The 27,859-nt window shown below is 37.5% G+C and overlaps 1 protein-coding gene and 1 non-coding gene across 2 annotated transcripts; one reads left to right on the top strand and one right to left on the bottom strand.

Annotated features, from left to right (window-relative positions):
* Nucleotides 1-30: 30 nt before the first annotated feature.
* On the top strand, nucleotides 31-27,859 carry LOC149063839 (UPAR/Ly6 domain-containing protein qvr-like). Its single transcript, XM_089254688.1, has 4 exons — nucleotides 31-209; nucleotides 20,659-20,700; nucleotides 22,703-22,849; nucleotides 25,870-27,859. The coding sequence occupies exons 1-4, from the start codon at nucleotides 167-169 to the stop codon at nucleotides 26,115-26,117; spliced, it is 480 nt and encodes a 159-aa protein (XP_089110814.1). The 5' UTR covers nucleotides 31-166; the 3' UTR covers nucleotides 26,118-27,859.
* TRNAS-GGA (transfer RNA serine (anticodon GGA)) lies at nucleotides 15,250-15,323 on the bottom strand. Its single transcript has one exon. It is a non-coding gene; the product is annotated as a tRNA-Ser (tRNA).

Genomic DNA, 27,859 nt, shown 5'->3' with positions numbered 1-27,859 from the left:
AGGCATAGTAAAAAAAAGAAAAAAGACCTGCGACTCTCGGGGTGGAACTGGTGCACAGTCATCTCTCTGTGTATAAGAGTGTGGTGAAAAGGAGATGAGGAAATCGAATCTTTGTTGATGGTCCAGACGGTTTGCTGGCCCCGTGCTTCATTTTATAAAGACCCCGATGTGGATATCAAAGTTTTTACCCTGTGTCATTACTCTACTAGGTGAGTGGGAGAAGACATTGTTGTTGTTGTTGTTGCTGCATTTTTTTGGCATCTCTCTTTGCATGATTATCTATGAGAAAGAAAAGAGAAATTGATTATTCATAACCATTATTTCCTCTCATTTTTCTTTATTTACTCAAATTTATCATTTAATAGTTATTTACATATATATTTACGGCATTAAAAAAGGATTTTCATCATTAAAATTGTATAAAATAATTAAAGTAATTTAAATGAAAAATTATCGTATTTTTTCGCTAATGAGATCTATTAAGAAATTAGTTTTATTAATTATTTTTTGAAAATCCCGCTGACGTAATTAAGAAAAATACAATATATATATGACTTTTTTTGAATTGCAAGAAAAATAACTTTAAGGAAATAATTTGTTTTTATTCTATTTTATTTCGTTATACTCTATTAATGATAAAAATCGATTGATAATTTATATTGCGATTAAATTAATTTATTGTAAAGTATAACTGTATTTACATGTGTATATAGTTTATAATTAGTATATCAACTAGGTGAGTTGGAGAAGACGTTGTTGTTGCTGATATTTTGGCATCTATCTTTTCATGATTATCTATGAGAAAGCAAAAAGAGGAATTGATTTACAAGCATTAACTTTATTTTTTTGCAACTGTGAAATGAATCATTTAAATGGTAGTTGCTGCGTCATATTGAAATGTCAAATAAAACAAAACCGATCATTAAAATTGTGTAAAATAATTAAAGTGATGTAGATGAAATTTCAGTGGTTTTTTTTCGCCAATGAGATCAATTAACAAAAATGACGTTGCTTCATTAATTAGTCTTTGAAAATCTCACTGACGTAATTAAGAAAAAATACAATATGTAACTTTGAATTGCGGGCAAAATATTTTCTAAGTAAATAACATACTCTTTCCAAAATTCATTAATAATTTAGTTATTTTGCAATTAAAGTAAATTATTGTAAAGTATAATTGTACTGTCACACTATTGTGTGAATGGGAAGAGACATTCGCTTTTGCTTCTTTTTTAGCATCTATATTTACAAGATTATCCATGAGAGACAAAATAGAAATTGTGATTACTTTTATGAGATTTTCTGTCTTTTTTTTTATTTAACTGAAATTGATCATTTAAATGTTATTCATATATATATTTACGTCATTAAAATTATAAAAAAAAATTATTTTGATCATTAAAATGATCTTGATTGCGTAAAATATTCAAAGTGGTGTGAATAATATTACCGTGTTACTTTTTTCGCCAATAAGATTCATCAAGAAAAATCACGTGATAATTATCTTCATTAATTTGTCTTTGAAAATAGCGCTGACGTAATTCAAAAACAAATGTAATGCATGATTGAAGTGATAGCATAAATATTTTTAAGAAAATCAGTTACTTTACTGTATTTTATTTCATTACACTCTATTAATGATGAAAATGTGAATAATATTTTAATTATACTGCAATTAAACAAATTTATATTGTAAAGTTTAATTAAACTATTACTCTACCAGGTGAGTGGGAGAAGACATTGTTGTTTCATGATTAGTCATGAGAGAGAAATTTACTATTTACAAACATCATTTCTACTCTTATTTTTCGATGGAACTGAAACTTTCTATTCGAATGTTATTCTATTCATAGTTATGTCATTAAAACGATAAAAAAAAAGAAAATTTCATTAAAATTCGTGTAAAATAATTATTAAATAAAATTAGCATGTTTTTTGCTAATGAGATCCATTAAGAAAAATCACGTAGTAATTAGCTTCAGTGTTTGAAAATCCCGCTGACGTAATCCAGAAAAAAATACAATGTATGACTTTGAATTGATAGAAAAAACATTTTTAAAAGAAATAAATTGTTTCATTGTATTTAATTTAAGATAAAAATTTTATTCGTTATTTAACTATATATTGAAATTTATTAACATGATTGTAGATAAAAAAGTTATAGAATTACAGAGAATATATACTATATAGCTATAATGTAATCTCTCTGTTTAAAATTTTATTATGTATTTAATTCAATAAATGCTGAATAATAATTTTTTTGTATCAAAATATCATATTATTTTAGGTACGTTGATCAATTTTTTTATTGTTGTATACGCAGCTGTACATATTATTATTATTATTATAGCTGTGTGTGAATTTCGGTTAAATTTAATGAAATTATTTAAATGTTACTTTGACTGTTATAAAATTACCTGTTACATTTTCCAAATTATACAAATATTAATTTCAGTTGTTCATTGTTAATGATAATATATAGTTATGATTGCATTGTTGAGTAATACAGGGTGTCTTTTGTAAGTGCTCATGCGGTCTTTATCTCATCAACCGTCCGTCGTAGACGTATGATTCCAATTTAAAAAATTCTCAAAAGGCGTGAAAAAATTACCCTGCACCAGTTTTGAGAGTGAAAATACAGTGTGTGTCACAAAAGGGAAAAAAAATAAATTTTATATGTTCCACCGTCCTCCAACTTCCAATTGAAAAGTTGTTTCCCTGTCTCTCTTCTGGAAAAAAAAAAAAAAAAAAACTCCTATTCGCTGGGATATTCGAATTCAAAAACCTGAGAGAAGTTATGAAAGAATAGCAAAAACTAACGGACAGCGTTCCTTTCCCAACTTTTATCCGATACTTGAATTCGAATATCTCAGTGAATATTGCACTTAGAAACTTGGATTTTTTTTGTCGGCCTCAGGAGAGACCGAGAGATTACTTTCTAATCTTAAAATAAAATGAAAAATTAGATTTTTTATTTTATTTTATTGCATACTGTATTTGCACTCTTAGTACTGGTGCAGGATAATTTTTGAACGCCTTTTGAGCATTTTTTAAATTGTAACTGTACCTCTACGACGGACGATTGATGAGATGACGGCTGCATTAGTACTTACAGGGCACCCTGTATATTATTACATGTCGTAAAGGTTGGAAAGTATTCTGTTGCAAGATTTCAGTTCCAATTGTTACATACAACGATTGTTACTAGTGAACGAGAAAATGTCGGCTTGCAAGGACATAATCTGAAAAGGCCATTGTTCGTTGAAAAGTTGTCAGATATAAATAATTTCGCACAAAAAAAATCACATTTGAATTCATGGATTGTTATACAAACGTAGAACGCCATTGTTCGCGGTAGTTGTTGACATAATGTAATCTTTTTATTTTCAAATATTTATATGGGGTTTTTTTTCACTTAAAGAAGATAATTGTTCCTAGATCTAAAGAGCTGTTGTCATTCTTTGCAGTTATTCGATTATCGCGGAATGATTTCAAATGTATTGTCACTCAAAAAAGAACTGAGATTTCTATTGTTGTTCAGAATATTTCCATATAGAGAATATATTAGGAATATGTATTGTTAACCAAGCATTTTCTTTAGAAAACTATGAATGTCATTCACAGGGCCGCCATTGCCAGACGCGGGACCCAGTGTGAAAATAATTTCGGGGCTCCTTATCCTTAATTTTGTATATTTTGCGGGTGGAGGGGAATCGCCATCCAAAGATTCATGCATTGTCACAAAATATACAGGAGTGCTGAAAAATATCTATTTAAAATTGAAAATCCAGAATTATAAGTGACAAAAAAAATCCCATTATTGAGGAAAATCCGGAATTAATGAGAGAGAAAAATCCCATTATTGAGGAAAATTCAGAATTAATGAGAGAGAAAAATCCCATTATTGAGGAAAATTCAGAATTAATGAGAGAGAAAAATCCCATTATTGAGGAAAATTCAGAATTAATGACAGAAAAATCCCAGATTTGAACAAAATTCAGAATTAATGACAGAAAAATCCCAGATTTGAACAAAATTCAGAATTAATGAGAGAAAAATTTTCCAGAATTCCTGATGAAACCTCAGAATTAATTAGAGGAAAAATCCCATAATATTGAAATATATTAGATATATAGTACATCTATATATATTTTTTTCACTTGCATTACAAGTGCGGGGGTCTTCAAACCTCGGGACGCTGTGCAACCGCACTTGTCGCACATCCCTAAGGGCAACTTTGATGTCATTAGTAGTAATGATATATTATCATTTTCTAAGTAATTTGTTTACTTTATCAGTCTATAAATTTCATAAGTTTGGATGAATAACCCATTCGTAATACCATATAATAATAAAAAATATGGAAATTCAAAATTTACTAGTGACTTATTTCCACAAACATTCATAAATTTTACCCATATCTTCGTAGAAAAATCCTCACTACAGTAGTTAGTTTTTAATAAAATGTATACTCATATTTAAAGGAGCTATTTCTAAATTTTTTATACGTATATGAGCGAAACTATAGACATTTCATGTTTGACATGTATCTAAATGACCATTGATGGGAACTACACTATCATGTCTCTTGAGCATGAAACGCGCAACCAGATCCGTATAAAAAACTGTTGCCCGCGTTTGGTATATTCTTCATTTATGCGTTACAAAAACGGTGATTTGGGATTAGGGCAAATAAGTTTAGGGCCAGATTTATGGTACCATCACGGACATCGAGCATGAAAGTCATAGAATATTATTTTTAAAAATCATAATCTCTAAAAAACCTAGATATCCTTGAATATTGCTTTTAAAAAAGTATAATCAAACAAATATTATCGTCATCAAATATACGTATATATAGTCTTTAGTAGAACCCGGAAGTTTAGGCACTAAAAATGGTCGAAATAGGCAGGCAAAAAGGCCTAAAATAGGCACTAAAAAAAGGCATCTATAATTTTTTGAAGGAAGAAAAAATAACTAAAAGCAAACATATTAAGGGACCAAAAAGTGTAGCTGAAAAATCGGTTGCATTTAATCCGTCTATTGTTTTAATTATAGTTTATAATAAATGCATTATTATGCAAGTTAAATTGATTTCAAGTCCAAAATAGTTACTCTTAGACCCTCAGGATTAGATAAATTCCAGGGCCGCCATCACCAAACGCGAAGTCAGTAGAGAAAATGATCTGTGGGGCTCCTTCGCGTTGCAAATAATTCTCATTTATTTGTTGTATTATTTGGAACAATCATTATCATTTCTATAGTTGAAACATGGCTATGTTGTTCTATTTTCGTAAAAAAAAGTAACTTTTCTTTTATATTACCACGTATGCGGGGGCGGGGGGACTTCTTCGAGCGCGGGGTCTTGTGTGGCCGCTTCTGTCACACACCCCTGAGGGTGACTCTTGTCAATTTAATCGAATACTAAATATGCATGTTTAATAAATAGCCACGATTGTTTTCAGAGCATTTATGGTGCTAAAAATAAAATCAAAACAACATGGGCCTCAGAACCTGTCTGCTCCTACCTCGCCTTGTGTGAGTTATGACATCATTTCAAGACCTCTTGGGACAATCATCGGTCCACTATACACACACATACAACGCAGGGCAGTGGCTGAGCGAGGCATATTATGTGCAGCCTGTGGGGAAACAAATTTCTGATTTTCCTCTGCTTTTCTAACACAAAATGCGTTCATCTGAAACAAAATCACTAACGTCTAACACCATCCGGTCAAAGCAAAGTTAATTCATGCCAACACCAATCTCTCAGATCACTTGGTTGCGTCTAAATGGGGCTCGAAGGATGAGGGGGGGGGGGGTCTCTCCGATGATAATTAATACTAAGTGCTTTGGAAAATTTTGCAAAGAGCAATTCTATTGAAATTCTCAATGCCCAAAATATACAAGTTTTACAGATTCTGAAAAATTCACTAATAAACTTAAACCTATGTTAAAATAGGCGCATTTCTGGCACGGAAATTTCAAAAAAGGCACTTTTACCAATAAAGTTTGAAAATAGGCAAAAAAAGGCATTTATGGCATTTTGCCTGAACTTCGGGGCTCCAGTCTTTAGTTTTTATAATAACATTTTAATTGGGGGTTGCTGTATCTTAGAAATATATGACATCCATATTTGTTATGGCCATCTTTTTCTCAGCCACCTCGTTGGGCATTTCGCCTGTTGTGGCTTTGTACTTGTATTTGTATTTGAATATAGTTCTTAAAAAATTATAATCGGGAAAGTATTATATTGTCATTGAGTTTCATTATATTAAAAAGTTACAATCGAAAAATCACTAATGTCATCAAATATTATTATTTTTAAAATTTGAATCATAAAATTTATAACCACTTACATAAATACAGTAGAACCTCGTTATAACGTACTTCGCTTAAAACGGACAAGTTAAAAAACAGCAATAGTAATAATAAAGAATTCTTATTTTTATCTGACGAGTTTAAAACTCGTATTAAGCATTCAAAAAAACTGTTAACCTGTTTATAAGAAGCATTTCCAAGCAAGCGATTGAACATTGATTGTTGCGTTGCTTCGCTTAAGCGTAAATGCGCTGTATGACTCATACCACTGGCCAGCCAGAAAAATTAAGATTAACGCGGTGTGTACTCGTGCACACATCTTTTTCAATTCAACCTGTTGCAGAATGCTTTTTATTTCATATAAAATAAACACTTTTTATAGCTATAACTACCGTACTTTCATTGGTGTACACCCCGTTGTGCATTACACCCTATGAGAATCATTTATTATAAATCGGAATTTCATTAAAACGGAGAACCGTCAGCCCCTATTAGTCCGTTATAATGAGGTATAATGAGATTCTACTAAATTTCTATGCGTGTATGCGTGAAACAAAACTATAGGCATTTCATGTTTTCCGTGTATTTATGATTGTGTGTTATGATGTGCTATGTATTGTGTATATTACCGGGTATTATGATGTGTATTTATCATTTATAATGTCAGCTGCATTACCTAATGTTGTCATGTCCTAGTCATGTCTGTTGAGCATAAAACGTGCAACAGATACGTAAAAAAACTGTTGCACATTTGGTATTCTTTATTTATGCGTTACAAGAACGGAGATTTGGGATTAGGGCCAATAATGGTCAGTGGCCCCTTTCAACAACGGCACCATCATGGACCAGAGCCAAACTTCATACTACTTGCATACACGGTCCCGTGTTGCCAAAAAAAAAAAAAAAAAAAAGAGGAGAGGAAACATGAATAACCAAGACAGATGATTTAAAACAGAAAAAGAACATGAGGAATCATCGTCCTTGACACTGAAAAACAAAAGTAATGGCGAGATACTAGGGTTTATTCTATTACTGCTGGATGGCGATAGCACATTCATGGAAACTGGAGAAGATAATAACCCATAAATCGATTCTCACCCTTCATGTCTGGCGGAATCGATTCCCAAAAGCGGTAGCCACCGTGAATTCCCAGAGAAATGAATAGCCAAAGAAATTCTATATGGAAAGAAAGATAGGGTGAGAGAAAGGGAGAGATGCCCACGGGCCCCAAATGGTAGATGCATTCGGGTAGAAAAAGATCGGGGTCCGGCAGGGGGGGGGGAAAGTATTAATTTTTCTTATTCCCTTTTTTGACGTCTTATTCTAGCGCGGGTTCGTATTCGCCTCCCTCTTCTCTGATTAATAGCTCAAACCCTGTCATGAGCAAATGCTCCTGAGAAATTGAATCCATTATTCTCCACAAAATGATATAAGCCCAACCCCCCCCCCCTACCCTTCCGTATGTGTGTGATATGGTGATGATGGGTGGGAGGTTCTTCGTCTTTACTGTGAAATTCAGGACTCCAGGGAGAAGGTATCTTCCATTATTGCGAGGAGGGTACAAGACGGGATGGCCAACTCCTCTCTCTGTTCGAGAGCCAACATAGTGGTCAGGCGCAGTGTCCCGGGTCGCACCAAGAGCGAAACTCCTGTATATAAGCCACATGCACAAGGGGAGAGAACTGCGGCATGTTAGCCGCACCCAGTATGATTGCTTGCTATGGCATCGGGGGGGGGGGGGGGGAAAGCACAGACATTTTAACGGGATCTAATAACTAATTAACTAAACTCTTCATTTAATTAAATAATTACAGTATAAATAATTAATAATGAATTATTAACTGAACTCTTCATTTTTTTTTTCATGAGCTATGTACAGGGTGTCTCAGCCCCAGGTGTACAAACTTCTAGGAGGGGTAGGGTACGCCTAGACGACTCGGAATCACATAGCAATGCAGGGCTGGAAATGCTTCCCTGATGCGGTAAGGAATACAAAAAACACCAGAAGTGAAAGGACACCACATAAGCGGACACGCGTTCTAATAAGAAATTTGCATCGAAAAAGTAACAGAGGTCAAAGGTGTTCAGAGTATCACCCACGTGGTGTAATGCAGGTCTCACATATCAGGTGCATTGGATTTCGAACATTCTGAAAGATTCCGGTCGCGTCTGCGACTTCCCTGCAAATGCAGGCAACAAGTTCCTCAGTGCTGTCAACAGGGGTATCATCTGAGGACTCCGGAAGAAGTAATCAAGCCATGGTAGACCCGGCGATCGAGCAAGCCAATGTACCAAACACCCGGAACCACCGCTCCCGTACAATGTCATCTAAACGCGCCGGGAAAGCATTTCCGACCCTCCATTATATGTTATCCTGAATCGTCTGGGTGCACCCTACCCCCCTCGTAGAAGTTGTAAGCCTGGTGCTGAGACACCCTGTATATGTTCTTTCATAGACAGTAAAATCAGCGCAAAACACTGCGGAAATATCTGCAGCGTGGACTGCAATTTCTTACCAGACCAGACTGAAATGTTTGTCCCCCATGCCCAGCACTTGGGGCTTATGGTGGGATTACAGTCGGGCTGTGTGGTAAATAGCCTAGGAAGGTGTATTTAATGTACGTCAGTAAATATGTGTTTGAGCATGACAAAAATTCAAAATCTGAAAATTACACACAACACACGATCGGTCATGATCGGTTCGTCGTTGTTGTCATCGAGATTGCAGGTGTATTAGTTACAACTTCGGTTGCGTTCAAAAGCATCCGAAAATTACCCTGTGCATCAAGTTTTGAGAATGAAAATACAGTGTGTAACAAAATAAAAAAAAAATCTAAATTTTCATACTGTCTCTGTTTCCTCTGAATTCCAATTAGAAAGTTGTTGCCCTGTCTCTCCCAAGGTCAACATAAAACAAATTCCAACTTTCTGAATGCAATATTCATTGAGATATTCTAATTCAAAAACCGCGGGAAAAATTCAGAAAGGACAGCATAAATGAGGAAAAAAAGAAACGTTACCCGTTAGTTTTTTGCTGTTATTTGCCAACATTTCTCCGATTTTCGAATTAAAATATCTCAATGAATACCACACCTAGAAAAGTAGAATGTTTTTTCTGTTGGGACATACAGGGCAACAACTTTCCAATTGGAAGTTAGAGGGCAAGGGAACCGTACAAAAATTTAGATTTTTTTTTAAAATTTATTTAACGACACACCGTATTTTCACTCCCAAAACTAGCACAGGATAATTTTTGAACGCTTCTGACACTTTTAAAATTGGAACCTTACCTCTACGACGGACAGTTGAGGAGATAAAGGCCACATTAGTATTTACAGGACACCCTGTATAATAAATATCCCCCCCCCCCGTAATTGGTACCTTTTCTATTTTAAAATAAAATGATCCACCGCGAGCACTTCTGAATGGATCCGTCATTCAACAAAAGAATGCATGTAATTTTCCAGACAACACCAGCAGCAGCAACTGGAAAAAAGAAGAAGAAGAGCATTCTTTCCGGTTTCATGGCTGACAGAGTGACACGTGAAATTTCGAAACAGGAAAAAATATATATGCATTTCTTTTGTTTTCGAAGAGACGCCTGAAGCGTGAAAATGAAATTTAAAAGACGCTTCACACACTTTTTTTGACAAAGAGAAATTAAAATAGCCAAATGAAAAGGTACATTTTTGAATATGAGGCACTTTTGACAGCAAAACTCAAGGCTCGTCGCAAGCAGTTGGGACGCGTGTTTCGTGAAGCTCGACAAGCTGCATTATCCGACTTCTAAAATATGATCTGATATACATCACAATATATCTCCATGTTTTTGGCATGTTGTCTGATGTACGACACCTCCATTTTGGTGATTTTTCTCCTGAATTACGGGCAAGGTGAGGGGGGAAGAATATTTTTTTTTTGCTAAAAATGTATATTAGAAAATAATACGCCTTCACTGTCTTCCTACATGTGTCCCGGGGGGGTTTTGTGGATTGCGTTTCAATTTTGACAGGAATAGTGACACTTGATGAGTGTCGAATGCAACGTTCCTTGTAATTTGTTTTGTTTTGTTTTTAACCTGCGGGGACACGTGTTTCTCTGTGTAAAGAAAGACACAATGCACATATATAATACCAAAGATGCTGCATTGTGGGGTTTTTGATGGAATTATGCCATAAATCAATATGCCAGTTTAAAAAGTCTGACGAAAATACTTATACCAAGGGGGTGTGCTTTCTGTCCGCGGGGAAGGGGGGGGGGCAGGAATGCGGTATTTCTGCAGGGTATTGCTGTGTTTGGGGTGTCAATTTAAGAGAATTACATCAATGCTAAATCGTATTTTCTGAATTTGGTCGGTTCCGAATTGATAGGGAAAAAAATTGATTTAAAGAAGTAGATAAAGTTGAGGCGCGAGAGAGTGGCAAGATGCTCGTCTACCACCCCATGAAATCTGCAGTTAAGTCCACGGGTTCGATCCTGGGAACAACACATATGGATGATAAATTTTTTTTCTCAACCGAACTAGAGGCGACCGCTGATAGGTGGCGCCTGAATATGGTTCCAACAATTACAGAAAATTAAGTTGGCAAACAGTAAATGACATTTTTAAACAATTCAGATCTATTTAAATCATATAAATACAGCGTGTTCCCCTGAAGTGCAACCTCCCATATTTTACATATATATTCAGGGTGCATAATTTGTTTGATATAACCCCTCAAAAATGTTCTCCACTGGGTATTGCAATGCTTGCCAATTAAAGACGGAATTTTTCTTAAAGGAAAGCATGTGAAGTCAATATCGTGCACCCACTCCTTCCTAAAGATTGCAATATTATGACCTCGGGGCTACAATTTGGTATGGACTGATGAGGCGTTGCAACTATCCGCTGATGCATATGTACCTTTGACCTTGAGGAGAGTTCGCAGCTGATCCTCCCGTACACTACCTCCCCCCTTGAGTTAAAGCTATATAAATCACCAGTGAGATATGAACCGCCCGGTACATTTGGCTGTGTTGGTTAGTCATTTGAAGCATATCGTTTCAGTAGCAAAATGCTGATCGATAAAAGTAACATATAACACAACAACTGGGGACGAATTACCATAACTTACGCCGAAACCACATATTGTAGACACAAGAAACTACCGTCCAAGTTGGATATAAATATCGATTATGAACACTTCGGTCACTCAACGCAATGGTAAATTTCTCCTATAACCAGGCGGTCAACCGATAAGTGTAAATATTATACAGCGGGGACCGTATTGTTTGCTCAGTAGATATCTATGTAACAGTTGACTTTAAAGGTATTTTTCCTAATACAATATTTTTTAATGGCGTACGGATTCTTAAAATGTTACAATTTTTTAAGAGAGAGGGGTTGTAAAAATTAAAAAAAATTAACTTTTTACGCAGTGCCCGTCTGCTAAGACTTCCAATTAGTGAGGTGAAGAACCTACTACGAAAAGTCATTTGCAGAAAAAACTCCATATTTTTAAATTCATAGAGATATTTAGACTTGAGAAGTTTTCAGCATTCATAGCCAATAATTTGAGTGTGTGTGGTTCACGCGTTATGAAAACGCAAATTGACTTCAAACTGTTAAAGTTCGGTAAAAAAATTCAATTGTCATTAGGACTAAAAAAATTAGCTTCACACTTTAATAATTTCAATTATACAGCCTTTCCAGTTCAGTTGTTTCATCTTCTTTCTCCTTTTCATTTGCGCTTCTCGTGTGACCAAGTAGTATACAGTTCGAACCACAAATGTTTCCTTTACAGTGAAATCCCTCTTAACGGGAACCCCCCCCCCCCATCCCCCTTAGATGCAGTCGCCCCTCTTTTACGGCCAAATAATAATTTCCCCTTGTATAATAAAAGTATGCATTTGAAACTCCTGATTAATGGTCACCTCCCTTTTATGGACGATTTTTTTTTTTGTCCCAACGGTGTCCGTAAAAGAAAGAGGTTTTACTGTATTTCCCTCTATATTCTTTTTGTAAAAAGAAAATTTTCTCTTTTAGGAATACAGTTTAGCATTTAGCAATAGAATTTAGCAGATTCGTTTAGCGGATTCATTTGCCTGCCTGCAAAAAAGCGAAAGATTTTTTCACGAATGAAGGACAACAAGTACATAAGCATTCAAAAACCACTGCACCTTTTGGCAGAAAATAATCTCGTATGCACTTTATTTATAATTCGTTTCATTTATACGAGTATTATACATGCATCCGTTTCTAGTAATGCATTATGTACGCGTAACTTATTTCTAAATATCTTCATTCAATAATTAAATATGATTAAATTAGAATAGTTTATCTCCAGTGGTTTGAATTCCAAACAAGACTTGAGAAAATATCGATGTATCGAGTATCGTGTTAGCGAGGTTTCACTGAATTTGAATGCGGTTTTCGAAAACGTTATTTTCACGACGGAGGTGTTCTTTTGGTACGGGGGAAAGTTCAAATTTCTCGATAGAGGGTGCTGCACGAATGGGGGGGGGGGGAAAGGAGTGATTGGATCTGAACACATTTTTTCAATCTCTCTTCTGTATCCGAAACGTTCGTAAGCCGGCGATTCGAGGCTGAGGCTGGGTCAAATAAGAATGTTTATAAGGAGACAAATATGATTTTGCCGTCATAACAATTGCATAATTTGGTGATTTTTTTAACGGTATTTCTGTAATTTCCTGATATTTCCACCCTCTCCCTATAGTTTGTCACCAGGGGCAATTGCCCGCTTTGTTCCCGTCCTGGGCAGAGGTAGAACACAACTTCACCGATAGTGCATTATCCACCAATGTCAACATTATAATGAAAACTTTATGTAAACACCGGCAACAGAAAAATTCAGAAATGAGCTGTTAATGCCACACCCTGCATTGAAAAAACAAGATAAAGCACTCATCAATACTATCAAAAGAGAATTTTTTTTTAATTTTTCATTTCACTTTTTCTTGGTCCTGAAAACACGTCATTCAAAATAATGCTGTAGACAAAATTATTTATCTTTTAAGTACATAACAAAATAACTTGAAGGTCAATAGCTGAGGTCATTCCCTTTGTGCACTCCCAAGAAAACGGAGTTTGCGGTCAAGTCATTAAAAAATATTAATTTCTCATCTTCGATATCTCATTAAATATTTGCATTTGAAAACACGGAATATTTTTGCAAATGACTGTTCGGAGTGGAGGTTCTACATTCCATCAATTTAAACCCTCTATGGTTCAGTGTATATTTCAAGAAACATGGCAAATGACAAGGTGCAGAAAAACCTCCATTTTATACCAATTTCATCAGAAAGTATATCTTTCAGTGTCATTTCAGTATAAAATACGTCTATGCAAGTGCAATACTTTTTTTTAATCTAGAAAGACTTGATTCTTAGTCGATGTCGTTTTTGTGAGCTGCTGATACTTATTCAGGGATTTATTATCAGGCCGAATTGAGGGAATCGGGAATAAAATTCAGCAAAAGTCAGCAAAACTCTGACCCCCCTCCTTACCAGCAGAATTTCGTCAGTTCTGCTGCCTACCTCCTAACGCATATTGGGATCAGAGACGTACGCGGGAAAGGGGAAGGCCTAGGGAAAGCCTATGTACCCCCCCCCCCTTACCCCTGACAATGAAAAATTTATTTTTTTGCTGCAAAAATTATTTTTAAAAAATTAAAATTTTCCTAAAGAAAATACCGTTGTATGTTATTATAACCAATTTCTGTTAATTTCAATGCTATTTGAAGTTTAACAACTCAAAACTCCTTTTCAAAAAAATTCATTGCGTCCCACCCTCTAAGTCATATATGCTAAACCCATTACCCGTAGACCAAATTTTGTCCTCCGGAATATCTAATGTAGCCCGACACCTCAAACCCAGTTATTTTTTTAAATGAACTAAGCGGCATATTTTTACAGATCGCTCAAGTGTTCTGCGGCACGTTTCCAGCGCATTGAAGCGGCCCATGGCATGTTTTCAGATTAATCAAGTGATCCGCGGCATAATTACTGAATCGCTTGAGTGCCGCGCGGCACAGTTAAAGAGCACTTAAGCGTCCCGCGACACATTTCTAGAGCACTTGAGCAATACCTTCTGCTCTAGAAGGTGTTGACTTGAGCGACCCGGACGCATTCCCAGATCACTTGAAGAGTACGCGAAACATTTACAGGTCACTTAAAGTGAATCTGTAGAGGACTTAATCAATCGAGGGAATGTTAGTTCAGGTGTCCACAAACACAGAGTAGTAAGATTTCATTAGGAATATTTCATATTTTTATAGAGGGTGACTGATGGCGTAAACATCATTCAACCCCCCCCCCCCCCGTCATCAAAAGTCAGCAAACCCGGAACCCCCCCTCCCTTCCCATCGATGCTGACGTAATTATTGAAGATACTTGACGTAATACTAAGCAAGATTTTATCGTTTTATAGATGACACACAGTAAAAAATAAAGGTAACCATATTTTATCCTTAATTGTAACTAATTTAAAAAATCCCCTCATACTTAATATAAACACCGTGTTTGTTTGAAAAATGAGGTTTTCTTTCCAATACATTTTTATGGGAGGTTAAACATAGAGGTTTGAAGTATTAGCACGCAGTGTCTATACATAAAAAGGTTTTTTTTTTTTGAATTTTTTCAAGTATACAACAACTCTTTGTTTCTTTCTTTCAACCGAGCACAACTCAAGTCTATCACCATCTATGGGCGATTTACTATCTAGTGAGTTGTGCCGGAAGTGTAACTGTGTGTGTACCTAACGGTCTGAGTGCGTATTTAGTGTTGTGTTTGATTTTTATGTGCTGCCATCTATATTTCAGATAAAAAACTCTGAAGAAAAGGTCATTAAATTTCAAGTAACATCAACATACGAAGGTTTTAACAACTGGATGTTGCGAAGATATATTTTGGAAAGAGAGAAAATTCAACTGCCCCTGCGGGGAATCGAACCCACGTCCTTTCACTTTCCAGGTGAACGCCCTAGACCACTAGACTACAGAGGCACCGAATCTCTCAATCTTTCCTTGGAGCTCCTTGTCTAAGTCGCCATCTGGTGGCAGCGTCAGCAGTTGTGAGCTTGGCCTGAGTCTGGTCCGGCCGTCCATGTACGGTCCCTTTCAGTGTACACGAGCTCCAAGGAAAGATTGAGAGATTCGGTGCCTCTGTAGTCTAGTGCTCTAGGGCGTTCACCCGGAAAGTGAAAGGACGTGGGTTCGATACCCCGCAGGGGCGTTTGAATGTTCTCTCTTTCCAAAATATATCTTCGCAACATCCAGTTGTTAAAACCTTCGTATGATAGCGGAGTGTGACGTCATCCTTGTCTAACATCAACATGCACGTCATTTGGGGAAAAAAATGTGATTGGAAGTATGTATGGTTCTATATAAAAAACGACGGCTGCAGAGATATTCGCTGAGCGTAAGGTAATTTGGGACATCCTGTCGCAACAACAACATCATATTATACAATATTCAGACGTCATTGTTATTATGCTGAACGAATATCTCTGCAGCCGTTGACTTTTAGAACTATACTTCCACTCTATTCAGATGTCAGAGTGATCGGAGACCTTTATCCACATTCCAAAACCGATAGAAATCGATTTCACTGACAATGGATTAAAAACCAATTGCTGCCATTGGGTAAGAATATCAAAAAAATAAAGATCACAAACGAAATTCCCCCCCCCCCGTATATACTGTGTTTCTTCAACATAATCTAAATACTTGTTAAAACGTCGACTATTGGACTAAATACATGACAAAATAATCTAAATAAAATAACCATTAGCTAAAGTCATTCTTTTTGTGTATAACATTAAGGAGGAGTGATTTATCTTGACTTTTTTCAATGCAGCGTGGTGATGGCATTAACAGCTCATTTCTGAATGTTACTGTTAGTGGTGATTTACACAAAGTTTTCATTATGATTGGTGGATAATGCACCAGAACTACCGTTAAAAAATCACCAAATTATGCAATGGTTATGACGGCAAAATCATATTTGCCTCCTCATAAACATCTTTGTTCGACCCTGCCTCAGCCTCGAATCGCCGGCTGAAGCTTTACGAACGTTTCGGATACAGAAGAGAGATTGAAGAAATGTTCGCACAGATCCAATCGCTCCTTTCCCTCCCATTCGTGCAGCACCCTCTATCGACAAATTTGAACTTTTCATGTAGATTATTTTCTGAAAGAAGATGCAGTGATTTTTGAATGCCTATATGTTGGTTGTCCTTCATATTCGTGAAAAAGTCTTTCACTTTTTGCAGGCAGACAAATGAATCCGCTAAACGAATCTGCCAAATTCTATTGCTAAATACCAAATTCTATTGCTGAATGCCAAATTATATTGCTAAATGCCAAATTTTATTGCTAAATGCTAAACTGTATTGCTAAATGCTAAACTGTATTGCTAAATGCCAAATTCTATTGCTAAATGCCAAATTCTATTGCTGAATGCCAAATTATATTGCTAAATGCCAAATTATATTGCTAAATGCCAAATTATATTGCTAAATGCCAAATTATATTGCTAAATGATAAAATTATATTGCTAAATGCAAATTCTATTGCTAAATGCAAATTCTATTGCTAAATGCCAAATTATATTGCTAAATGATAAAATTTTATTCCTAAATGCCAAATTATATTGCTAAATGATAAAATTCTATTGCTAAATGATGAAGTTCTATTGCTAAATGATGAAGTTCTATTGCTAAATGCTAAATTCTATTGCTAAATGCTAAATTATATTGCTAAATGCTAAATTCTATTGCTAAATGCTAAATTCTATTGCTAAATGCTAAATTATATTGCTAAATGCCAAATTTATTGCTAAATGCTAAAATGCCAAATTCTATTGCTAAAATGCCAAATTCTATTGCTAAAATGCCAAATTCTATTGCTAAAATGCTAAATTCTATTGCTAAATGCAAAATTCTATTACTAAATGCTGTTTTCTAAATTTCTCTCATTGACGAAAACTTCGACTTATACAAAAAAAAACCTCGAGTTAAGGGAAAGTTTTAACACTAAAATACAGGAAAAGTTCTGGGTCTGAGTGAAAACTTCAACTTAAACAGACATTCGAGTTATCGGAGTTCCGACTTACCGCGAATTGACTATATTTTTTTGCCAAGAGTCTGGCAAATTGTTTTTTTTTCCTCCCAGGTCCATTTATTTCTAGCCCCGGTCCTCAAATTATTTCTTACAAATGTTTATTTTATGCCTGTCCGTGAAATCGTTCAACTTTAACAGGCACTGGATTCGAAATCGACAGCTATCATTGGATAAGATTTGTTAAAAAATACCTAAATATTTGTTAAAACGACGACGGCTATTGGACGAATAGTAATCAATATCCAATGGAAGGGGTCAAAACGTCAAGGAACGTTTGCGAAAGGCGTAAGAAACGACCTCTTGCCCGATGTGAATCCGACGGGACCGGGTCGATTCGCAAAAGCCTCTTTTTCCTTTTCCCAGTAAAGCCTCGCCCCATCGATTTTTTTTTCGCCCCCTAGAAGAAAATAGTGCGTTTGTGGATAAATAGGTATAAATATTTTTTTGAATGAAGGGGAGAAGAAAGCGTTCTCTCTTTTTATAAGAGCTGTCAACAGCTAAGTCATGCTATATGTGAGAGAGGAGCGAGAGTTACAACTCTTCTTCTCTGGCACGTTGCCATATCCGATGTGCGCAATGGGTTCCCGGGATGAATCTCTGAACACCAACGTGAAGAAATGAACGGTGTGGTGTTAGATATATAATGGACGTTTTTCTTTCATTTATTTATTTTATAGGCACCTTTGGTATGATTCTGATGTCCCGCAGACGCCTGCGGAAAATCGGAAATTGAAGGTCTTTGGAAATATATGGATTTTGCTTTTCTTTTTAACGGAACTTTGGCAATGTTGCAACGCACCCTGATGAATAGCCATAGAAATATCTATCTGGAAAATTTCGTCATTTTAACAACGATGGCGTACACCTTTGCAGTAAAAATGTGGTTTTTTGCTGGGAGTGTTTGCGATGCCGTATGCATGGGCCCCCTAGGAGGGAAGGGGCTGACAGGGCTCTAGCCCTGGGGCCCGGGACAGTTCTGATCATTTTTTGCTTTTTCACGCTATAAATTAATTACAGAAGGGACCCGTTAAAAGTCTGACCGAGGGGCCCGCAAAGAATCCCAGCCTAGGGGTCATGGCCGTATGCTAAACACAGCTGAGACTGAATGCTTCTACTACCTAACCGTACAAAATGCACCCCAGTGTCTTGTCTTTTTAAACTGCTCCAGGTAGGTTGGGAACGGACAATGTGTTGTCTGAAAAACACAGATTTGTTTTCCTCGCCCGTTCCCCCCAAAAAGTGCTCCGTGGCATAAAGAGCTTTGAAACCACTGAAATAGTGCATTCCGGAGCGTGGATGTGTGGGTGGTTCTACGTGTTGTTATGTTGTCAGAATTGTGCATTTTTTGTGTTCTAGTGGTGCTACCATCTGGCTTCCATACTATGAGTGAAACGGCCGGAGAGACACAATGAACTCACTAGTACTATTACTTAACCGTATGTCCACCTCGGGCACATTCCTCTACGGAATTTCTAACGAATTAGTACAAGCCGCGATGTACCTGTACGTGTTGTGTGAACCTGATGGGAAGTTTGTGTCTGTGTGATGCTTGTGATTTGTTTTGTAGTGCTGCCATCTTCCGTCAATGTTTCTAACCATCAGTGAAGTGCGATGATTGCTTAATTTCATTACTGTATTTATTGGATTTAATTCAATGCTGGTTTTTTTTTTCTCTTTTTTTTGCCACTTTATTGGTTTGAAAACCCATAGAAGGCACGTTTGCAAACTAACACCAGATCACTTCAGTGATCTTCAGTGAATCACTTGAGTACTCTGGACCTGTACCGCGGACCGCTTAAGTGCTCTTGAACTGTGCCGCAAGTCAATTCAATTATCTGTAAATGCACCGTGGGTCACTTAAGAGATCCGTAAATGTACTGCGAGCCACTTAGCTGTTCTAAGACTGTGCCGCGGATCACTCAAGTGGGCTCCTTAAATAATCTACAAATGTTCCGCAGACCACTTGGAAGTTGTGCAACTACCTTAACAGTGTAAATTGGAAATGTGTTGCGTGTCACATAACTGATTTGTAAAATATTCTACTTTATTCTTTTTAATTCTACCAAATAACTTTGGTTTGCGGTAGCGGGCCCAGCGCCGTCTTAACGCATGGGCCCACCCGGGCACGGCCCAGGGGACCTCAGGAGAAGAGGAGCCGGACAAAAATGAGATCCGATTGAAATTTTCTAGGATTTACCAGGTAGGGCCTCCGAAAAACCACTTGGCCCGGTGGGGTCCATGATACTCTTAAGACGGCTCTGCGCGGACCGCATCAGATTACTCCGAGGGCCACAATTAGCCCGCGGGTATAGGTATACCTTCGTCCAACCATGGCTTCAATGAACTAATTGGCTGAATGATAATGTAGAGAAACATAGGCCGTTAGAGTCTGATCTACGGCATACGAATTAAGATTCAGGGTTTCACATGGAATGAATCTACGGAACTCAGATCGATCTGTACAGCGATTTTATTACTTCCTACGGATATTAGACGATGTGCTTCAAAACTTCACGCAATAATTATTTCCAAGATCCCACAATGGACATTTATCAGCAATTACTGGAATTCAAAGTGCCTTGTCTTGCTTATCAGCCCTAATGAGACACGGAGTAAGAGAGAGAGAGAGAGAGCAAACTCTCAGTGAATCGATCTGCTCGACCAACACAATCCAGTGGAGTACATGGATGGAACGTACTATAAATACACGCGGGAGAGGCGTTCCAGACATCCACTAATGGGATTCGTCTTCGTGCTAGTGAAGAGAAGGTGTTTAAGGGGGTGCGATAATTTGATTGTGAGTTGGAGCCCCCCCCCTTTCCACTGTCCTCCAGTTTCCATTGTTTGTTTGTTTGGATCCCATGGATGTGCCGGGTCCCCCATTTTCCTTATTTATTCTTTCTTTATCCATTCGGCGTCGAATTCCCAGAGAGGAGGTGCTATTGTTCCCACAAAGAAGCTGGAACATTGCCAGAGATCCAAAAAGAATACCAAAACAACTGGAAGGCTAGAAAATTGATAGCCTGGGTGCACCCAAGGAAATGAAAGAGGCCGGTTAGTTATACTAACGAAATTCCCGGATGATAATATGAATATGTGCTTATGTATATCACTGAGAGCTCTGTATAATATAGTACTTTGTCATGAAATTTATTCAAGAGAGTTTTCTCCGAGTGAATTTTAAGTAATTTATTTTTTTGCCCTCTTTCATCTGCAGTTGCTCGTTTTGCGTCGTATCAAGCGGAGGAAGAATGTTTGAGTGAGTAATTAGTTTTAATCATCACTTTAATTAGCATTCTTAAATAGCTTTTTGGTGAATTTATTTGGCGATTTATTAATCCTATAAAGTTTTGCCTCGTTCAAGAAAATGCTCTGATTGCATTTTCCTCAGTATTTAAATCTATGCGGTCTATAAATATCGGTCACCATAAGTGACTTAATGACTTGAGCACATGATGTTCGAATGATTTCATTACCCTGTTTTAGGTGAAAGGGCTATAAGCTTTAAGTCAGAGCCAGTGGAAAGTGCCTGTAATTCCAATGCTATTTTCGTCATGTGGTTTTTAAGGGAAAGACGTATCAAGTTTAGTGATTAAATTTAAGACCTGGCGATGTTTTTTGTGGCGTATTTACATGGGATAGGGGGTGGGGGGAGCTTAGTGGGCTATAGCTCTGTACGACAAGTTTAGAGGGGTGGCAAATTTTAGGAGATGCCACCGGTTGGTCGAGAAAATTTTTAGAATTAGAGACGGTGGTGAAACTATAATTCCACCAATGCCAGGAGAATGAGGGACCAGGTCAGGAAATAACGAAACGAGTGGCCTGGAGAGTTTGCAAACATATGAGTGAACGAAAGAGTATGCAGGCGCGTCAGTGGGAAAAAGGGTGACCTAGAGAGTGTTCATGCATGTGAATGGCCAAAAGAGTCACCCAGAGAACGAGGACCAGGTCAGTGAGAGATCAAAAGCATGACCTAGAGTAAATGGCAAGCACGTAAATGGCCAAAAGAATTACCTGGAACGTGTGCAAGCATGTGAATGGCCAAAAGAGTGACCTGAAGTATGTGCAAGTCTGCAAGGAACAAAAGAGTGACCTAGAGAGCGAGTTACCAAGTCAGTGAACAACCGGAAGTTTGACCTGGAGCACGGGATTGCCCAAAAGAGTGACCTAGTCAACAAAGGAGCAGGTAAGTCTACCAGTAAAAAGAGTTATTTAAAACGTGTGCAACCAAGAGAATGACCTAGAGAGCATATGAGCAGGGGAACGGCCAAGAGAGTGGCCAAAAGTGTGTTAGCATAGGAGTGACCAAAAGATCGACCTAGAGAGCAAGGGATCAGATCACTAAGTGAACAAAATGAATGTCTTTGAGCTCGTGCAACCAAGTGAGTGACCAAAACATTTACGCAATCATGTGAATAGCCAAAAGTGGGACCTAGAAAGTTTGTGAGCATGGGAGTGACCAAAAGAGTGCGTACACTAGCATGTGAGTTGTGAGTGACCAAAAGAGTGCATACGCTAGCATGTGAGTGACCAAAAGAGTGCGTACGCTAGCATGTGAGTGACCAAAAAAGTGCATACGCTATCATATGAGTGATCAAAAAAGTACGATAGTATTTCCGTGACCAAAACACGCACAGCTCGCTTGGCCAAGCGAGCTGAGATAGCCCAAGGCGGCAAATCTGTAGAATGAGCGGGTCCAAAAAATTAAACCGGAATGGGAGAAGAGGACGGGCGGAAAAGCCATAAATCCGCCTCTGGATGGACTAGCATTCATGCAACCATGTAGAGTTTTTTATTGTAGTAAGTAAAAACTCTACTAGGCACTACAATTGAAGAAGAGGTGGAGCCAAGTCCCCATTCTTGCTGGACTTCCATTGGTGTTGAATTAAGGGAGGAAAAACTATTTAGATCACTTAAATAATTGATTTCAAGCAATTAAAAATCATTAAAACCTCTGCTAAGAGCCAACTTACATAGGCGCTATTTTTAAGGAGCTAACTTTTTCCTTAATCATCATTTCACCTCTATTAAGGGTCCATCAGTCTCTAAAATGCCCCAGTTTCTTAACGCACTGGAAACGTTCCTCTTAGAGAGGTTTCATTGCATCTATGAGAGAAACTTTTCAATAGTCGTTCCTTTCTCAAAAATCAGTTTATTTTTTTATAAAATAATATGTAACTATCTGAATAGAAGTGATTATCAGGATATTGTGTTAACTGAAACTGATTTTGATTTTTTTCCGTAATACCCGTGTGTTATAGAAAGCAAATATATGTGCTATGAATGTGACTCGTGGTCGGATCCGAGATGTCGAGATCCTTTCAACAACACTGCATTGCCCCAAGATCAGCCACCACTCAAGGAATGTGAAGGATGTTGCGTCAAGATAGTCATGCACGCAGCAACACGTGAGTAATCAATTAATGATAACATGAATTGCCACTTATATCATGGGCTCCACATCGAAGCCTCCCCCCCCCCAGGTTCATTATGTGGGAAGCCAAAAAGTGCAACGGAGGCAGTGTTTCGGGAAAAAAAAAGCTAGATCACGAAACACATAATTCTGACAACATAAATACGTTAGGGTCACACATAACTCAGAACACACGTTAAGGCGTGTGTCAATTCGTTAGAAATTCACAGAGGAATGTTTACGAGGTACAGTGTGTTTATTTAATGGTGTATATACCACGGAAAGATGGTCTCCGAACTTGTAAGACCTTCATCACGTAAGCAGAGGGTTCATTCTTCAGCAGGGAGAAATGGAGTTGAAAAGAACTCCAGAGAAGAGTGAGTGGTAAAATCCTGAAGAACGTTTATTAGGGAGGGAAGAGAAATTTTTCACGGTAGAAATTCCGGAAACGTTTGAACAAAACAGAAATACCGGAAAGGTTCAAAGAAGGCAGAAATTATTTAGAAAACAGCAGGAAACGCTGAAGTTCCGAAAACGTTCAAAGAAAGCAGAAATTCCAAAAAGTGACGACGGAACGAAAATTCAAAAGGGGGCTAGTGAATTGTTAGAAATTTAAAATAAAAAAAGAGCAAAAGGGGAAGGAAATGGGCAAAAATTCAAAAAATGGCAATTGTGTGAAAAAAGAAGAAGAAGAGCAGACATATTAAGAAAGAAAAAAAAGCAAGGAAAGGGGCAATAATAAAGTTCATCAAATGGAATGACTACAACATGTTGACCCGTTTCTATTGACCAAATCCCCGTTGAAAGTTGTTATCCTTCCCTTTGGAGAACAAATGCAAGACTTGTGTTATAACCTAAGTCAGTGTTCTTCTACCACTGGTCCGCAGACCCAGACACACCTGCTCGGAAACTAAATCAAAAACACAGGGTTATGAAAATGCATATATCGATGCTGTATGAAAGAAATTTTAATGATAAATTATGTATTGCCTAAAACCTTGATGAATGAGACAGAATTATATTTTCTTTTCCCTTCAATATTTTTGTATAGAAGACGAATGCGCATAAATATTGCTTTAAAAATTGATTGGAATCAAGACGATCCTCCACTTAATCCCCGCTGCCACTTAAGAACAAAAATATTTGTTATAAATTCTGCAAGTAAAATTCACTGTTTTATACCAGCGCGCAGCTTGGAAATAAATATTACATACTATGATACCACATATTGTTTATTTTCATGCTGCACACCGATGCACAGGTGCGCAGGAGGCACCACAATACCTGTTACTTTATTTTTAAGTCTGGTACAAAATTATTTTGTGGTAAACATAAAAGCATAGCAACCGGTATTATGACGCGTAAAATTTGTTGTGTTATTTGTATTTTATTCAATCTCAAATGTGTAGCCAGAAAATAAAAGAAATATATACGTCATCATACCGCCACATATTGTTCATTTTCACGCTGCACGCCAGTGTGAAACCAGCACCCAATTTCACTGAAGGAATTACAAAGAGTTTTGTTTATACTTGATAGGTGGCAGCATGGTTTCTCGCATGATAAAATATAAAAAGTTAGAATGATAAAATAAATTTTCCTTACGAAGGTTTTTAACAGCTGGCTTATGCGAAGATATATTTTGGCGAGAGAAAATTCAACTGCCCCTGCGGGGAATCGAACCCATTTCCAAGACCATTAGACTACAGAGGAAACGAATATCTCAATCTTCCCTGGGAGCTCGTGTGCACTGAACGGGAACGTACATGGACGGTCGGGCCAAAGCTCACAATTGCTGACAATTGAGTGACGTCCTCCTCGAATAAGTCGCCATCGGTGGCATTGTCAGCAATTGTGAGCTTTGGCCCGACCGTCCATGTACGATCCCGTTCAGTGCACACGAGCTCCAAGGGAAGATTGAAATATTCGTTTCCTCTGTATTCTAGTGGTCTTGGTCGTGGGTTCTATTCCCCGCAGGCGCAGTTGAATTTTCTCTCTTTCCAAAATATAACTTCGCATCAGCGAGCTGTTAAAAGCCTTCGTATGGATAGCGGAGAGTGACATCATCCTCGGATAAATTTTCCTTATTTTATATATATATATATTATCCCTCGGTGTGAGCCCCTCAGTCAGACTTCTCACGGGACTTCCTATAGTTAATTTATAGCGTAAATAAGCCAAAAAATTATGGGAATTGTTCCCGGGCCCCCCAGGGCTAGAGCTCTGTCAGTTACAGGGGGATATGGGTGACGGAACCAAAATGCACACCTGCCCATTGCGGTAAGAATATAGGAGCGGCGCTTGGCCATGCGACCCATTGCGGCTCGAGATGAATGGGTAAAAAAAAGTTTCATTGGCCGAAAAAAATCAAAGAAAATTTTCTGTCAATTGCGCAAAATCGGAGATGAAAGGGCGAAATAATTTATTTTTTTGATACGAATGGTTTTGATAAGTCGTGAGGGAAGGGCATGACCCCCCCCCCCCTCCCTAAGGGTAGGGCTGACAGGGCTCCAGGTTTGGAGACCGGGACTAAATCCTTATAATTTTGGTTTTTTTTTCACACTATAAATTAACTGTAGAGGGGGGGGGGCATGGAAAATCTGGCTTGTGTTAAGCGAAAGATTCCAGCCTAAGGAACCTGACGCACGATGTAGGAGCCATGGGGGGGGGGGGGGCAATATGCAGGAGGCGCAAAAAATAAGTCCCGCACGGGTACTGATTCTGTCTCGAGCCGCTACGATAGCTTACATTCTTGTTTCTGGTATTAGAGGCCTTGTCTACTTTCTCAACGTTTCTGTTGTCGAGATATGACTCAAAAGCGTGATGCCATGTGAATTTTTACTGTGTTAAATTTTGGGGTCTTAACTAAAGTCAGCGCTGCCACCCCTTGCACCCTCGCTTGAGCCGCCCCTGCTTAATCTCATCAATTCAAGCAAAATAAAGTTGAACTCTGATCTAATTTTTTTTAGCATATGACTTTTAATAACGTAAACTCGATTTTTTATCCCACATCAGCTCAAGAAATAGTCCGGCGTACCTGTACGACGAGCCTCCAGATCAACCTGTTCATGGTGGACCACGTCTGTATGTACGAAGGTGGCAACACTGGTCACATGTGCTTCTGTGAAAGAGACAATTGCAATTTCTCTACTAGGTCTGTTCCGAGTGGCGTATTGGCAATAACGAGTGCCTTGTTCGCAATAATCGCGTCTTCGTACATGTTTCTGCATCGGCCGTGGACATCCCAAGTTTTACGCAGTTGAAATGAATGCTCTTAGATTTCGATTCGATGACTGACAAACACAGCAAATGATGGACTGAATTCATACATGTGAAACGGGTACGAAAATTTATTGGTTAAATTCAGAATGGTGAAACCTGAATGTCCAAAACAAAGATAAGTATAAAAACCCCCGTAGTGTTTATTTCAAAGACATATCAGAGCTATGGAAACCACAGCTGATATTACGAAATTTTTCATTCCTTTTCAACTTAAATCAAGCAGAATACCCGTTTGATGGTAGCAAAGTCTGAAGAATTGCTCATGGTACGGCCATACATAGAATGTCTGATTCTTGTTATCGATGCAAAATAGGGTTCTTACAATATTATCGATTCTTTTTTTTTCATTTAATTAAACGTATTTAAGTGAAAAAAACACTTTCAATGACATTTAAGACGAAACAATTGCGTATATAATTAACAGTATTAAATAATAATTCCTAATAGATAATGGAGATCAAAATCCATTGGGATAAGGTTCTGATGAGAAAGAAATAATGAAAAAAATCAAAATCATGTTCAAAAGTGAGTAATTGTACTGCATCATACAAATCATGTTGTATAAAATTTAACGGAAAGTTATCTATGGTTGATGTACAGTAACATATCATTCTATCTAACTGTTCTCATGATTTTAATACCTTTATAACAATCGTTAACAGTAACTGAGGGTAATAAGAAATTTATAGTTTACTATAAGACTCCATATGACAGTGATTCCCAATCGATATGCCGTGAGATGTTCCTAATGTTACGGTAAGATAGCTAGGAGATGAAAGTATATTCAAATGTGTGCCGTGGTACTTTAGCAAGTGACAAAAGGAACAAGAATGTCATGGTAGGAGGAAGAAAGAGAAGTCCATTGAGTCTCAACTCTCATTTGTTTTCTACTTGAGGCCTGTTTACACGTATCAAGTAATTTAGTAATCAAGTGATAAATCGTCAAGTAATAAAATCCATTCTAACGTAAGTAATCAAGTAGTGAATGCCCATTGGATAATACGAGACCACGCCCACTGGCGCATGCGCATAGGGCCTACTTAACCGGGAAAAGAAACCGGATTCTATCCACCTGTCTACTTGACAACTTTAAAACTAAACACTGCGTAAACGGCCCTTTTATAACGTCTCCATACATTTTAAAAGTACTTGACGACTTACTCCTGAACTACTTAACACTTGTGAACGGGCCTTCACTTGCCGCGAATGTAAAATGGTTGGGAATCCCTGCTCAATGAATTATGTAAGGTTTTTATCTGTTGAATGATGAATTTAACATGTATGTTTACTAATTATAATCGACTGCATTGTGTTCAGAACATGAATTTTAAGTGAAACTTCTCGAAGAGTGCGTGTGTATGCGTGTTTGTCTTTAATGAAAAGATCCGACTGAAGCGGAATTCGAATCCCACCGACAGAGCAACGAGTTGCCTTTTAACTGTTTCGTTTCATGTTTTTATCGATTGGAGTGTCAGTATGGTTAGTCGGCACTTTCTGTAGTAATTGCCTCTTGAACAGTGGTTTTTAAACCAGACTTGCGAGGAAGCAATCATATGGCGAGCGAGCTGCATTCAATCCGTACTGAGCAGTAGATTTAACAGAGTAGATTTGACAATTAGATTTAACAGAGGGTCTTCAACGCATTGACCCACGGGCCAACTGGGGTTCTCGGAGCTCTTTCCTGTGGGCCACCGAAAATTTGGGACGACGGAAACGGAGATAT

Source organism: Pholcus phalangioides, unplaced genomic scaffold (genome assembly GCF_987345545.1).
Source record: "Pholcus phalangioides strain wild (caught in Gottingen) unplaced genomic scaffold, Ppha-v1.0 ptg000042l_1, whole genome shotgun sequence".
Lineage (NCBI taxonomy): Eukaryota > Metazoa > Arthropoda > Arachnida > Araneae > Pholcidae > Pholcus > Pholcus phalangioides.
Note: the sequence above shows the minus strand (reverse complement) of the source record. Positions and strands in the feature narration are given on the sequence as shown.

Coding starts and splice junctions, on each gene's coding strand:
- LOC149063839 (XM_089254688.1), top strand. CDS start 167: ATGTGGATATCAAAGTTTTTACCCTGTGTCATTACTCTACTAG. Junction 210..20,658: donor CTGTGTCATTACTCTACTAG/GTGAGTGGGAGA, acceptor TTTCATCTGCAG/TTGCTCGTTTTGCGTCGTAT. Junction 22,850..25,869: donor AGTCATGCACGCAGCAACAC/GTGAGTAATCAA, acceptor ATCCCACATCAG/CTCAAGAAATAGTCCGGCGT.